Genomic DNA, 16,688 nt, shown 5'->3' with positions numbered 1-16,688 from the left:
TATGGAAAATAATGACCTTTATCACAATATGCTAATTTTTTGAGAAGGACCTGTAGAAGAACTCTCATTGGTAAATGGACTGTACTTATATAGCGCCTTTCTATCTTATCGAGATACTCAAAGCACTTTACACTACAATATGTGTCCTCATCTACCCATTCATACAGCACTCTACTAAATCTCTACAAAGCTAATTGAACAAATTCTAAAAAGACTAATCAGAGCTTTATCACATTCATACACCAACGGGACACACATCAGAGGCAATGAGGGGTTCAGTGTCTTGCCCAGGGACACTTTGGCATGTGGCTGCTGTTGGATTCGATCCCCCAACTCTTGCATTGGAGGATGACTGCTCCAACCACTCTCACACAGTGATGGCTGGACACGAGAAGGAAGAAGTGGGTAAAAGTGGATGGATGATTTCATGCTATCAAAAAGAAGTCCATCACTTTGTAATAGTGCAGACTGAACTGACAGAAGAGTCCAACCTAACATGGCCGTACTTGATTGTGCTGCTAATTTTCAATTGCAATCGCACTGAATTCTAAGTACTGGGGACCAATGAACCAAATCATGCTGCCATGTTTTGAACAGTTTTTTTTAATGCAAATTTATTTTTGTGTGCACAGCTTGTAAATCGGTATTCTAGGCTGTGCACATTTCATTTTATCATCCTCTTCCCCTAAATCAGACCCGCTTTGTGACAGGTGAAGCGCTGACTGTCTGGAATTGGATGCTCACATGAACCCAAAATAGAAGCTTATATTTCAATTTAGTCTTTTTAAAAAGGCATCTAATTATGCTTTAATTAACTCCATACTGTTCAACAATGATGGCAAGAAAAACTAAATATTTATGTAAGGTCAAACTTTTTTTTTGGGGGGGGGGGGGGGGGTAGGAGTATCCTCTCGGGTTTTTTTTGTTGCTTTTTAAAAAAAAAAAAGTATTATCTTTCCTTTATTTTAAGATGAAGTCCACGCGCCTATTCTTCTCCACGAATCTCTCTGTTACTCTGTTTTAAACCTTGTCGCGGTTTGCCTTCATTTTGAAGTCTGGCTGCTTCAGTGGAGATAATCACCAAGGAGGAGTCTCTAATACTCTGTTTCGACTGAAAATCTAGTTTAGAAAAATCCTTTAGTTTTGAAATATGATCTTCCATTTTGTCTGAACAAATTTAAATGAGTGTACCATTTGCTTCACCCCCACCCCTCTGTGTAACAGAAGAACGCACAGAGACTGCAGCACCTGCTTCACTGTCCCTATGGGGCAGCACTGCCCTCTATGCTCATACTTTTCATGTTCATACTTTTCAGTTGGCCAACAGTTCTAAAAATCCTTTTTTATTAAGTAATACTCTAATTTTCTGAGATACTGGATTTAAGTGTATTAAGTATTAAGTGTATAACAGATTATAAAGGCAGGCGTGAACAATGCTGATGCCCTCAACAAGTTCTATGCACGCTTTGAAGACCCGAACAGACCACCCAGCACCAGACTCACCTCACCACCGGATGAAGAGCATCTCAGCATGACCTCAGCAAAAGTAAGGAGTACTTTCAGGAGGATTAATCCTCACAAAGCAACTGACCATAACAACATCCCCAGGAAGGTGCTGAAAGACTACTGATCAGCTCTGTGAGGTGCTGGCCAGCATCTTTAACTCCTCACTGACCCTGGCAACAGTTTCCACCAGCCTGAAGACTGCCACCATCATCCCAGTCCCAAAGAGCTCTATAGTGTCTGGTCTGAATGACTACCAGCCAGTGGCCCTCACCCCGATAGTCGCTAAATGCTTCAAAAAACTGGTCATGACCCACATCAAAACAACCATCAACGAGGACCCTCATCAGTATGCATACCGTGAGAACCGATCAACAGAGGACGCCATCTCCTCTGTGGTCCACACTGCTCTCACCCACCTGGAGTAGGACTCCTACGTCCGTATGCGCTTTGTGGACTTCACGTCTGCCTTCAACACCATGATCCCCAAACCACAATGGACAAATTACTCATATTAGGACTAAGCCCCTCCATTTGCAACTGGGTACTAGACTTCTTAACAAACAGACATCAGTCAGTGAGGATCCACAACTTCTCCTCCTCTACCATAACCGGCAGCACTGGCTCCCCTCAGGGATGTGTGCTGAGCCCTCTCCTGATCACTCTGCTCACATATGATTGTGCACCTACCCATCCAGGCTGTCGTATTGTAAAGTTTGCAGATGATACAGCAGTGGTGGGATACATCACAAACAATGATGAGTCCAGCTACAGGCAGGAGGTGAAACACCTGGAGAGTTGGTGCAAAGAGAACAACCTTCACATCAATGTGAAGAAGACAAAGGAGATATGATTGTGGACTTCAGAAGGAACAAACACCCCCCCACCCCCACCCCCACCCCCGAACATAGGAAGATCTGCAGTGGAAGTAGTCTCCAGCTACAAGTACTTGGGTGTGCACCTGAATGACAGCCTCAGCTGAGTCAACAACACTACCAGGAAGCTCAGTCCTCACCTCCTTCTACAGGTGTGCAGTGGAGAGCATCCTGTGCTCCAGCATCAACGTGTGGCATGGAGGCTGCACAGCTACAGAAAGAAAAGCTTTGCAGAGAGTGGTGAAGGCTGCACCGAAGTCTGTTGGAGTCAGCCTCCCCACCATCACAGACATCTACACGTCCAGATGCAGGAAGAGGGTCACCTGTGTGAAGGACCAGTGACAGGGGGCTTCAGAACAAGGGGCAATCCCCCCCCCCCGCCCCCCACACTTAAAATATGTGATCCTCTTCTGTTAAATATTTAGTTTTGTTTTGTAACTAAAACCCACTATGTATTTCAGTATTCAAGTTAGGCTGCAGAGTTATAGGCACAGTGAAAATTTATATTTTGGCTGAGGGGGAATTGAGTCCAAGCAAGCACTAGGAGCAGCCCTGGTCCTAAGTATCTGTGTTGGAAATGTATGCAGCTCAGTAAAATGGTAAATGGACTGTACTTATATAGCGCCGTTCTATCTTATTTTAAGATACTCAAAGCGCTTTACACTACAATCTGTGTCCTCATTTACCCATTCATACAGCACTCTACTAGATCGCTACAAAGCTATTGAACAAATCATTCTAAAGAGACTAATCAGTGCTTTAGATCACAGATGGGACACACATCAGAGGATATGAGGGGTTCAGTGTCAGGGACACTGACACTTGACTGCTGGTGGATTCGAACTCCCAACTCTCGCATTGGAGGACCACTGCTCAAACCACAGCCACCCCTAGAACACTTGTAGTCATTAGTGTAAAGCACGTCGGACTTATCTGTGCCTGTTGTTTGTACAAACCAGATTCCAAAAAAGTTGGGACACTAAACAAATTGTGAATAAAAACTGAATGCAATGATGTGGAGATGGCAAATGTCAATATTTATTTGTAATATAACATAGATGACAGATCAAAAGTATAATCTGAGTAAATGTAACATTTTGAAGGAAAAATATGTTGATTCAAAATTTCACAGTGTCAACAAATCCCAAAAAAGTTGGGACAAGTAGCAATAAGTGGCTGGCAAAAGGAAACTGAGCATATAACGAACAGCTGGAAGACCAATTAACACTAATTAGGTCAACTGACAACATGATTGGGTATAAAAAGAGCTTCAAAGATAGTGCAGCAAAACCAGAATGGTGTTACACAGCATAAAATAGCAAAGACTTTTAAGTTATCATCATCAACCGTGCATAACATCATTAAAAGATTCAGAGAATCTGGAACAATCACTGTGCGTAAGGGTCAAGGCCGTAAAACTCTACTGGATGCTCGTGATCTCTGGGCCCTTAAACATCACTGCACCTCAAACGGGAATGCCAATGTCAAGGAAATAACAGAATGGGCTCAGGAATACTTCCAGAAAGCATTGTCAGTGAACACAATCCACCGTGCCAGCCGCCGTTGCCAGCTGAAACTCTACAGTGCAAAGAGGAAGCCATTTCTAAGCAAGCTCCACAAGCTCAGACGTTTGCACTGGGCCAGGGGTCATTTAAGTGTGGCAAAATGGAAGACTGTTCTGTGGTCAGATGAGTCACGATTTGAAGTTCTTTGTGGAACACTGGCACGCCATGTCATCCGGACCAGAGAGGACAAGGATAGCCCAAGTTGTTATCAAAGTTCCGTTCAGAAGCCTGCATCACTGATGGTATGGGGTTGCATTAGCGCTTGTGGCATGGGCAGCTTGCATGTCTGGAAAGGCACCATTAATGCAGAGAACGATGTTCAGGTTCTAGAACAACATATGCTCCCATCTAGACGTCATCTCTTTCAGGGAAGACCCTGCATTTTTCAACACGATAATGCCAGACCACATTCTGCAGCAATCACAACATCATGGCTACGTAGGAGAAGAATCCGGGTACTGAAATGGCCAGCCTGCAGTCCAGAACTTTCACCTATAGAGAACATTTGGCGCAGCATAAAGAGGAAGGTGCGACAAAGAAGGCCCAAGACGATTGAACAGTTAGAGGCCTGTATTAGACATGAATGAGAGAGCATTCCTATTTCTAAACTTGAGAAACTGGTCTCCTCTGTCCCCAGACGTCTGTTGAGTGTTGTAAGAAGGGGGGATGCCACACAGTGGTAAAAATGGACTTGTCCCAACTTTTTTGGGATTTGTTGACGCCATGAAATTTGGAAACAGCAGATTTTTCCCTTAAAATGATACATTCTCTCAGTTTAAACTTTTGATCTGTGATTTGTGTACAAACTTGTCACAACACAAATCATATTCTGAATCAAATATTAGATGTTGGCACCTCCACATCATTGCATTCAGTTTTTATTCACAATTTGTTTAGTGTCCCAACTTTTTTGGAATCCGGTTTGTATTTTCAGAGAAACAGAAAGTAAAAAGATTATTTGCAACCAAATGCACGCCTCGACGTCTTCATTGTTGGAGTGTCCAACACAATATTGGAGGTTCCACTGAGATTATTAACGCCGCTGTGGGACTTTCTTTGAGGAATGCTGACTTGTGCTAGCAAAGGCTGGGGCACGCCTGCACCACGCGCGACCGATACGGAGGAGCTGGCAGAGAGCGTCTCTCAACAGTTATGGCTCTTGCAGTTGGATCAGCTCAAAGAGGTGTGTACAGAAGCTAAAATCCAAAGTGGACCTGTTACAACAAGTCGAACATTAATACAATTAATAACAGAGTCCATTGATGCTGTGATCAGTGATGAAGAAGACGAGGTGGCGAGGTGTTACCTTCAAAGAATGTTAAAATTAATTGAACAGATATCACGTTGCACGTTCGTGGTGAGACGTATTGTGTCATTTCCCGTTTGTCTGTCGGTAGCTCGAGTGAATTGTTTGCTCGAGTCATCTCTGTGCAAAAGACAGATAAATCCAGAAAACAGTTTTTCATTCTAGTTCACAAACACACTTAGTACAGTTGTTTTTCTACTGTTGGATAGTGCTTAAAACACCTCTTATCTTTCAACACTTCTCGGTTTTTATTGGTGTATTTGGCTCTGCTAGATCCTGCTAGCGTTAGCTTAGCATGGCTGCTCCTTCTCTCCCTGCTTCCTCTGTTTTCTCACGTTAGCGGTCCTCCAGCAGACCCCGAGCAGCCGGGACCCCAGGCCGGCTGGGTGACGGTCCGGAGCAAGTGTAGTGCTAAGGCTAAGCCCCCAGTTCACCACCGACCCGTTCACATTTCTAATAGATTTTCCTTGCTCAGTGACACACCCGCTGGGAAACAGACCCTGGTTATTGGAAGCTCCATAGTCCGAAACGTGGCTTTAGGGACTCCAGCGGCCATAGTCAAATGCATTCTGGGGGCCAGAGCGGGCGACATAGAATCTTATCTGAAACTGCTGACTAAGGCTAAGGCTAAATACAGTAAGATTGTTATTCACGTCGGCGGTAATGACACCCGGTTATGCCAATCGGAGGTCACTAAAATTAATGTTGCTTCGGTGTGTGACTTTGCTAAAACCATGACGGACTCCGTAGATTTCTCCGGCCCCCTCCCCAACCTGACATGTTTAGCCCGTATGTCGTCGTTTAACCGCTGGGTGGTTTTTAATCCTCATTAAAAAATCATTAATACTGTTTCACAGTTGATTTAAAATAAGTGGTTCACTTCAATATTTAAAAATGGTATGAACTAAACACACTTTTGATTATCAAGATATTGTAAAATAGTAATGATAATATAAAAAAGAGAGTGTTCTTTCAATTGATTAGTTCAGGATACAATTAGAAAGTCTCTGGACGAGCTAATTTGTATTTCTGGATTCAAATCAATGAAATAACAGTTCCTGTCCAATGAAGGGACCCCGCCAACAGAGTTCGTTGGCGGGGTGTTGTTGCAGCCCTATGCTCCACCAGGAGTCTACAGGAATAGTAGTAGTAGTAGTCCCATGAAGGTCTTCAGAGGCAGGTTTTGGTCGGAGGCCTAGTCCACTACACTGACAATGCTTTCTGGAAGTATTCCTGAGCCCATTCTGTTATTTCCTTGACAGTGAAATTCCTGTTTGAGGTGCAGTGACGTTTAAGGGCCCGGAGATCACGAGCATCCAGTAGAGTTTTACGGTCTTTACCCTTACGCACAGTGATTTTTCCAGATTCTCTGAATCTTTTGATGATGTTATGCACGGTTGATGATGATAACTTAAAAGTCTTTGCTTTTTTTATGCTGGGTAACACCATTCTGGTATTGTTGCACTATCTTTCTGTGCAACAATGGTGGAATTGGTGATCCTCTTACCATCTTGGCTTCTGAGAGACACTGACACTCTGAGAAGCTCTTTTTATACCCAATTATGTTGTCAATTGACCTAATTAGTGTTTATTGGTCTTCCAGCTGTTTGTTATATGCCCAATTTCCTTTTTCCAGCCTCTTATTGCTACTTAGGGACAGCTGTGGCTGAGTGGTTAGAGCAGTCGTCCTCCAATGCAAGAGTTGGGGGTTTGAATCCACCAGCAGTCACATGCTGAAGTGTCCCTGGGCAAGACACTGAACCCCACATTGCCTCTGATGTGTCTCCCATCGGTGTATGAATGTGATAAAGCTCTGATTAGTCTCTTTAGAATGATTTGTTCAATTAGCTTTGTAGAGATCTAGTAGAGTCCTGTATGAATGGGTAAATGAGGACACAGATTGTAGTGTAAAGCGCTTTGAGTATCTTGATCAGATAGAAAGGCGCTATATAAGTACAGTCCATTTACAGTCCATTTACTTGTCCCAACTTTTTGGGGCATTTGTTGACACTGTGAAATTTTGAATCAACATATTTTTCCTTTAAAATGTTACATTTACTCAGATTAAACTTTTGATCTGTCATCTATGTTATACAGGTCCTTCTCAAGGTCATTATTTTCCATAATGTAATGATAAAAATGAAACTTTCATATATTTCAGATTCATTGCACACCAACTGAAATATTTCAGGTCTTTAATTGTTTTAAAACTGATGATTATAGCATACAGCTCATGAAAACCCAAAATGTCTGTCCCAAAAAATTAGCATATTTCATCCCACCAATGAAAGACAAGTGTTTTTAATACAAAAAATGCCAACCTTCAAATAATCATGTTCAGTTATGCACTCAATACTTGGTCGGGAATCCTTTTGCATGAATGACTGCTTCAATGCGGCGTGGCATGGAGGCAATCAGCCTGTGGCACTGCTGAGGTGTTATGGATGCCCAGGATGCTTCAATAGCAGCCTTAAGCTCATCCAGAGTGTTTGGTCTTGCGTCTCTCAACTTTCTCTTCACAATATCCCACAGGTTCTCTATGGGGTTCAGGTCAGGAGAGTTGGCAGGCCAATTGAGCACAGTAATACCATGGTCAGTAAACCATTTACCAGTGGTTTTGGCACTGTGAGCAGGTGCCAGGTTGTGCTGAAAAATGAAATCTTCATCTCCATAAAGTTCAAAAAGCGTTCAATACAAAAAAAAAAATCTCCATAAAGCTTTTCAGCAGATGGAAGCATGAAGTGCTCCAAAATCTCCTGATAGCTAGCTGCATTGACCCTGCCCTTGATAAAACACAGACCAACAGCAGCAGCTGACATGGCACCCAAGACCATCACTGACTGTGGGTGCTTCACACTGGACTTCTAGCATTTTGGCATTTCCTTCTCCCCAGTCTTCCTCCAGACTCTGGCACCTTGATTTCCGAATGACATGCAAAATTTGCTTTCATCCGAAAAAAGTACTTTGGACCACTGAGCAACAGTCCAGTGCTGCTTCTCTGTAGCCCAGGTCATGCGCTTCTGCCGCTGTTTCTGGTTCAAAAGTGGCTTGACCTGGGGAATGCGGCACCTATAGCCAATTTCCTGCACACGCCTGTGCACAGTGGCTCTGGATGTTTCTACTCCAGACTCAGTCCACTGCTTCCGCAGGTCACCCAAGGTCTGGAATCGGCCCTTCTCCACAATCCTCCTCAGCAACATGGCGAGTAATGAACAGTGTTTTGAAAAAACATAAGGTTAGTACGAGTCTTTCTCAATATTTTGTGGAAAATAATGTGGAAATCCATGATGAAAATGAAATCGCAAATGGATTTAATAATTACTTTGTAAATGTTGGATCTAACCTTGCAAATTCAGTACCAAAAGTGGATAAAAATGTGAGTTATTTAATCAGTGATTGTGTTAACAGTATGTTTCTAAAGGGACCTGACAAAGAAGAAATAATGAAGGTAGTTAAAAAATTTACTGACAAAAGATCAAAAGACTGTGAAGACATGGATATGATGGTTGTAAAAGAAATAACAAGTCATGTTATTGAGCCATTTACATATATATGTAATTTGTCATTTTCAACAGGAATATTCCCAGACAGAATGAAAATAGCTAAGGTAGTTCCTCTGTTTAAACATGGTGACAAATGTGTATTTAACAACTACAGACCTATATCTTTGTTGCCACTATTCTCAAAAATTCTAGAAAAATTATTTGTGACCAGATTTGACTTATTTCTTGATAAAAAATAATATTTTAAGTAATAGTCAGTATGGGTTCAGATCAAAAAACTCAACATCCATGGCTCTTATGGAGTGGATGGAACAAGTTACTACAGCTATAGATCAAAAACAACATTGTATAAGTATATTTGTCGATTTAAAAAAAGCATTTGACACACAATTGACCACACCATTCTGATTGATAAATTAAAAAATATGGTATTAGAGGACCAGCTTTGCAGTGGATATGTAGTTATTTAAAAGACAGAAAACAGTTTGTACAAATAGACAATGTAAGATCTAACCTAAGCAGTATTTCATGTGGAGTGCCACAAGGCTCTGTACTTAGACCTAAGTTGTTTATTTTGTATGTAAATGATTTGACGGAGGTGTCCAGTATCCTTAAATGTGTTCTCTTTGCTGATGATACCACTTTCTTTTAATTGGGTAAAGACTTGGAACAGATGTTTGAGTTGATGAAGATGGAGTTTGTCAAAATACAAAATTGGTTTAAATTAAATAAGTTATCATTGAACCTTGATAAAACTAATTATATGATATTTAGTAAAAAAAAAAAAAAAAGATAACTGTCGATGTTCCTTTTAGAGTTGATGGTGTTGAGATATGCAGAGTAGGTGAGGTGAAGTTTTTGGGTGTAATTATTGATGATAAACTGTCATGGAAACAGCACATAAATTCTGTAAAAACTAAAATAACTAAATCCACTGCAGTACTGTATAAAGTATGGGACTTATTGAATGATAAAGCCTTGTATTTGCTGTATGATACAATTATAGTCCCGCATTTAATTTATTGTATTGATGTTTGGGGAACAGCATGTAAAACTATAACGATGCCTATTTTTATTTTGCATAAAAGAGCTATAAGAATTATCACAAGAAAGCATTATTGTCATCCATCTAGTATTTTATTTTATCAATTGAAATTACTGAAGTTTTATGATTTGGTTAACTATAATATTATTTTAGTACTGTATAAAGCTCAGAACTACACACTACCTTCAAACATTCAAACGTATTTTGCAAAAAGGAAAAGTTGCTATAATCTTAAGGGAACAGACATTTTTGTTAAACCACAGGGAATAGGTCTGTGGAATAGTTTGGAAAACGATGTAAAAAAAGTAAAGTCATTGCCTATATTTAAAAAAATGATTAAGATTAAAATTTTGGAAAGATACACATAAATACGTAAAATTGTGATGAGTTATTTATTTTGTTATATTACTTATAGATGATTATTGTTTGAATTGTTTTTGTTTTAAACAAGGGGCAGATACTGTATCACAGTTAGTGAGGATCCACAACCTCTCCTCCACCATAACCCTCAGCACTGGCTCTCCTCAGGGATGTGTGTTGAGCCCCCTCCTGTTTACTCTGCTCACGTATGATTGTGCAGCTACCCATCCAGGCTGTCACATTGTAAAGTTTGCAGATGATACAGCGGTGGTGGGATGCATCACAAACGATGATGAGTCCAGCTACAGGCAAGAGGTGGAACACCTGGAGAGCTGGTGCAAAGAGAATAACCTTCACATCAATGTGAAGAAGACAAAGGAGATGATTGTGGACTTCAGAAGGAACAAAAACATCTACACCCCCCTGAACATAAGAGGATCTGCGGTGGAAGCGGTTTCCAGCTACAAGTACTTGGGTGTACACATGAATGACAACCTCAGCTGGAGCAACACCACCACCAGCCTGATCAAAAAAGCTCATCAGAGACTTTACTTCCTCAGACGGCTGAGGCGAGCTGGTCTGGGAAGCTCAGTCCTCACCTCCTTCTACAGGTGTGCAGTGGAGAGCATCCTGTGCTCCAGCATCAACGTGTGGCATGGAGGCTGCACAGCTGCAGAAAGAAAAGCTTTGCAGAGAGTGGTGAAGGCTGCACAGAAGTCTGTCGGAATCAGCCTTCCCACCATCACAGACATCTACACCTCCAGATGCAGGAAGAGGGCCACCTGCATCATGAAGGACCCCACTCACCCAGCACACACACTTTTTGCCCCACTCCCCTCAGGAAGGAGGTTGAGGAGCATTAAGTGTAGAACCACTAGACTGAGGAACAGCTTCTACCCTGAGGCTGTTAGACTCATGAATCTCTAACCAGAATAATCACTGTGAAAAATCACATCATGTTGCTGCTGATCTGTTTAAATGTTGATGTGTTCATGCGTGCACATCCGCTCACAGACTCATGTTCATGTTTGTGCTGATGCTCAATGTTTTTATGTTACGAGTGCTTAGTGTATATTTAGCTGATGTTTTTCTTAGTTCATATCTTAGATGTTATTACTGTTTTTCTTATACATTTTATTGTTGGATGTAACTGGGACCCTGTGTACATAATTTCGCTCCACCACATGTACCACATGAGGTGCGAATGACAAAGAATCTCTGACTCTGATATAAGATTTTTTTCTTCCTCTGCTACCTTTCATTTTATGAAGTGTTGTTTTTTTTCATTTGGTTTTTAAATTGTTTTTGTGTTTTAAATATGAAATGAATAAAAATGACAAACAAACAAACTGTTCTGAAGAAGAAGTAGTTGTGGGGCCTGTGATAACAATAAACAAACATTTTTTTAATCAGAAGAAAAGACGTGTGGTTCCTTGTGAATATAAGTATTGAAGAGGAAAACACAACAAATATGATTACTGGAGATGAAAATGCATCTCAACAACATCTAGCTTCCTTTAATTAAACAGTGATAAAACAGTTTCTACTCATGGGCAATGAATCCACCATATCTAAAGTCAATAGGTTTTCTCTCACCATTGACAGCTCTATGGTTTCTCCCTCCTCTCACATCGAGTCTGGTTGTCATTCTTGATAGCACTTTCTCTTTTCACTCTCACATCAATAATTTTACCCGGTCTGCATACTTCCACCTTCGAAACATCAACCGTCTCCGTTCATCCCTCTCCTTGCACTCTGCTTCCATCCTGGTCCATTGGTCATTTCTCGAATTGATTACTGCAACTCTCCTTTTTGGTCTGCCACAAAAATTACTCCGTAAGCTTCAAATGGTTTATAAATTCAGCTGCCCGCATCATTACCAAACCCCCTCATTTCACCCGTTATACAGCAACTTCACTGGTTTCCAGTCACTTTCAGAATTCAAAATCCTGTTGTACACATTCAAGGCCATCTATAACCTCGCCCCTCCTTATCTGTCTGATCTCCTGCACATCATCACCCATTCACGCTCCCTTCGCTCTTCCTCTTCCATCCACCTCAACGAGCCTCTCATCCGCCTCAGCACCATGGGACACAGAGCCTTTTCTCACTCTGCTCCCCAACTCTGGAATACTCTTCCCCCAGACATCCAAAATATTGACTCCCTTCAGACCTTCAAATCACAACTCAAAACTCATCTGTTCAAGTTAGCCTTCTCACTTTAATTTATTGTTATTTTCTTTTTGGTTTAGTGTTTTTATAGCCATTTTATATTGTTTTATTTTGTGTTTTTAATGTTGTGAAGTGTCCTTCGGTGTCTTGAAAGGTGCTACCAAATAAAATGCATAAGTATTTTTGAATGGAATTACTGAAATAAATCAATTTTTTTCCACAACATTCACATTTTATGACCAGCACCTGTAAATTCACCGGATGTAAAACAGGCCTTCATGTTCAGGTTTATGGAGGGTCTGTTAAACAGAGATTTATTCTTTAGTTTCTAAAACTTGTAACAGAGAATATTTAATATAGATTTTTTTCTGATTTGATCAATAAAGTGATTTATACATGTTAGGATAGAATCATTTAAATAAAATAAGTACTATTAAATTTTTTTACTTAAGAATTATTCAAACTGTCTAAAACAATGATGACGCAGAAAAGAGGACAGATTTCAGACAGTAAAGAAAATTTATTTTCACTTTAGAGATAGCTAATCAATCAGCCGAAACACCAGCTGTTGTTGGTCGTTTTTCAAATATTTGACAGGAACATCGTGGCTGACAGGAAACTAATGGCTCACTTCCTTTGAACAGGTGTGAAGGATGAGGGCAGCTGAATGGGCTGGACAGGGTGGAAAGACAGAAGAGGGTTTTTACGAGCTTCAGGGGTAATCATATGGACTGTTGTGGGCAGCAGCTGGTTCCGTTTGATGATCTGGAGGGCGAGCCGAGTGTTTCCTGAGGAAACAAAGAAAAATCATAGATTCACATTGAAAGCAGCAACAAAAATCACATCAGTCATCTGATAGACAATCAGAATGAAGGTAGTGACATCACCACTACTCAGAGCGAAGGGACATGACTGAAGAGTGCAACAGACATTTGACCGCCATCAGGCCCCACAACACTATGGCCCTGAAGCAGTTCACGTGTCAAAAAAGACGGGACGCAGATGCAGCACGCTGTGTTTATGGAAGTAAATATGGACAGTACCGTAATTTCTGGTCCATAAGCCGCTAGAGTTGCATTTGGGCCTAAAAAATACGACCCGGCCCGAACCCATATCATTTTTTTTCCAAGCCCGACCTAAAACTGACCAATTACAGACCTGAAAAAAAACAACAAAAAAAAACTGTCTTTTTTTATTTTTAATTAAGCTTTTACTGCTTTTGTAAGCAATCATTTGACAGGATTTAAAAACATATTTCAAAGAAAGGAAGATATAAGATTTGTTTATTAACAAGATTCAGTGGATTATTACAGTTATATAATATTATAGTTATTATAATATAGTTATTATATTATAGTTATTATAATATATATATTTTTTCATTTAGCCTTTATTTATCCAGGTTAGTCTCATTGAGCCACGAGAACTCATTTTCAAGAGAGACCTGTTTAGGGAGCACATGGTGGGGTTAAGGGCCTTGCTCATGGGCCCAGAGTGGGGCGATTGAGGGCAATTTCGTTTGATGTTGTCGGGGCCGGGGCGTGAACCGGCGATCTTCGGATCACAAGCCCACCTCTCTAACCTCTGCGCCACCACTCCCCTATTATAATATTATAGTTGTAATAACGGTTGGCGGACGTGAGCGGCTGATCTAAATTGGGTCATTAGCTGTGCGCGTCCACTGATGCAGCAGCTGAGTTATGTTAAGCTTCAGGTGGGTCGCTGGCAGTGATCCATCTAGACTTTTTTTTCTTTTTTTTTTTTTTTACCTCTTTCAACTGGCCGGTCAGCACACGGTCAGACGGCCGAGCGCGGCTGGTGATCCAAATTGGATCGCCAGCCACGTACGTCCACAATCAAAAGCCGACACCGACCCGGCCCGCCAATCCAGCACATTATTTTGGCCTGGCCCCGGGTTAGAAATGACAGCTCTATAAGCCGCCACTTTTTTCACAGGTGCTGAACTGATTTATGGATTTTTTTCCCCGACAGCTAAAGAGCGTCCTGCTACCAAAACACTTAGCTCGTCACACCCGGGCGCTCACATAGCTGCCCAATACATGTCTCTCTTGGGGGGTGGGTCCTGTGACTCAATGAGACTACCTGTATAAATAAAGGTTAAAAAAAATCTGACCAATGAAAAAAGGTTTGTAAGCTCAATCATGCATATACGGCGCTAAATCACAAAAAAACTTAAATCATGTAATCTGGACAGTTTCTTTTTGGGACAAACGTTTTGTCTTTCATGAACACATCATGTAGATGCTCTTTATAAGACAGATCTGGTTGGCAGGCCTCAGACTGATTAAGTCTTTCAGATGAAAGACGTAAAGTTTCTCCCAAAAAGAAACGGTCAAGATGACCTGATTTGACCCTTTTTGGTAATCTGACCAATGAAATTACCGAACGGGTCAGTGGACCAATAAAACGTGACGGGGAGGAAAGAATGGGAGGGGGGATTCCCGTGGGCCTATATATGTACAAGTCTTTTAATTTTTTATTTATTGGTTGCAACTTATACTCCAATGCGCTCAGTCCAGAAATTATGGTACATGTGAGCGTGTGTATCAATTCTAAGTTGATGCACAACTGGGACCGACAAAATGATTGGTGGTGTTTGTTTTGTCCAGTGTTTACATTTGATCTAGCAGTCTACTCCGGTGCAGAACTCAACATCTTCAACTGGAACAACAAACTGAAAGTAGCAGAGAAACAGTCTAGTATCCATCACATCACATTAGATACAATCTGACACAAAAACTGGTGTCATACCATCAGATCATCAAAGTAACAAAACTTATATTTTGCAAAGACGTTTCTCTTCGCAACCCAGGAGCTTTATTAACTTCAAAACTTGAGTTTTAAAGCGGTTTTGAATTGATAAAAGGCTCATGAGATGTAAAAGTTAATTTGCTTTGTTTTTACAGCCTCTCTGGGTTTTGCCTTGACTGAGAATTTTGAAAAGTGTAAATGGTAAATGGGCTGTACTTATATAGCGCATTTTTTTTATTTCAAGATACTCAAAGCACTTTACACTACAATCTGTCCTCATTTACCCATTCATAAAGCACTCTACTAGATCTCTACAAAACTAATTGAACAAATCATTCTAATGAGACTAATAAGTGCTTTAGATCACATTCATGCACTGATGGGACACACATCAGAGGCTATGTGGGGTTCACTGTCTTGCCCAGGGACACTTCAGCATGTGACTGCTGGTGGATTCGAACCCCCAACTCTCGCATTGGAGGACGACTGCTCTAACCACTCAGCCACAGCCGCCCACATGTGTGTGTGTGAGCAGTTTACTGAAGTGAAAAAACATCTTTCTCCCCTCTGGGCTCTTCAGGGGCTTTTACAAACACAAGTCACAATGTTGGATAAAGAGCTAACCGTTCTGAAGCTCCAGGTACACCCCCAGCAGGATGGCTTCAGGAGGAATTTCCTTGTTGTTCACCATCGATGCAGCCTGACAAACAAAAATGTGCTCATTGAGCCTGAAGACGTACAAACTGTGGATTTAACAAACGTTTTCTTAGAGATCAGAGAAACAAGTTGGAGTGTGACAGATTTTTGTTAAATCGGTTCATCTTTTGTATTCCAAAATAAAAAGTGAGGAAAATAAGTATTTGAACACCCTGCAACTTTGCAAGTTCTCCCACTTAGAATTCATGGAGGGTCTGAAATTTTCATCTTAGGTGCATATCCACTGTGACAGACATAAGCTAAAAATTAAAATAAATCGGAAATCACAACGTATGATTTTTAAATAATTTATTTGTGTGTTACTGCTGCAAATAAGTATTTGAATACCTGTGAAAATCAATGTTACTATTTGGTACAGTAGCCTTTGTTTGCAATTACAGAGGTCAAACGTTTCCTGTAGTTTTTCACCAGGTTTGCACACACTGCAGCAAGGATTTTGGCCAATTCCTCCACACAGATCTTCTCTAGATCAGCCAGGTTTCTGGGCTGTTGCTGAGAAACATGGAGTTTGAGCTCCCTCCAAAGATTTTCTATGGGGTTTAGGTCTGGAGACTGGCTAGGCCACTCCAGAACCTTGATATGCATCTTACGGAGCCATTCCTTGGTTATCCTGGCTGTGTGCTTCGGGTCATTGTCATGTTGGAAGACCCAGCCACGACTCATCATCAATGCTCTAACTGAGGGAAGGAGGTTTTTCCCCAAAATCTCGCAATACATGGCCCCGGTCATCCTCTCCTTAATACAGTGCAGTTGTCCTGTCCCATGTGCAGAAAAACACCCCCAAAGCATGATGCTTCCACCCCCATGCTTCACAGTACAGGTTCTTCTCAAAAAATTAGCATATTGTGATAAAGGTCATTATTTTCCATA

General features: G+C 41.1%; 1 protein-coding gene across 1 annotated transcript in view; it reads right to left on the bottom strand.

Moving 5' to 3' along the window:
* Positions 1–12,897: 12,897 nt before the first annotated feature.
* cnot10 (CCR4-NOT transcription complex, subunit 10) overlaps positions 12,898–16,688 on the bottom strand; it is a 56,262-nt gene continuing 52,471 nt past the window's right edge. The window contains exons 18-19 of the mRNA XM_037677195.1: positions 15,726–15,801; positions 12,898–13,117 (exon numbers count right to left, since the gene is read on the bottom strand). Of these exons, the coding sequence (XP_037533123.1) occupies positions 12,957–13,117; positions 15,726–15,801 (237 nt within the window). The 3' untranslated portion in view covers positions 12,898–12,956. The remainder of the gene's footprint in view (positions 13,118–15,725; positions 15,802–16,688) is intronic.

This window comes from Nematolebias whitei, chromosome 5, assembly GCF_014905685.2.
Source record: "Nematolebias whitei isolate Nwh7 chromosome 5, NemWhi1, whole genome shotgun sequence".
Lineage (NCBI taxonomy): Eukaryota > Metazoa > Chordata > Actinopteri > Cyprinodontiformes > Rivulidae > Nematolebias > Nematolebias whitei.
This window is presented reverse-complemented; position numbering and strand designations above follow the sequence as displayed.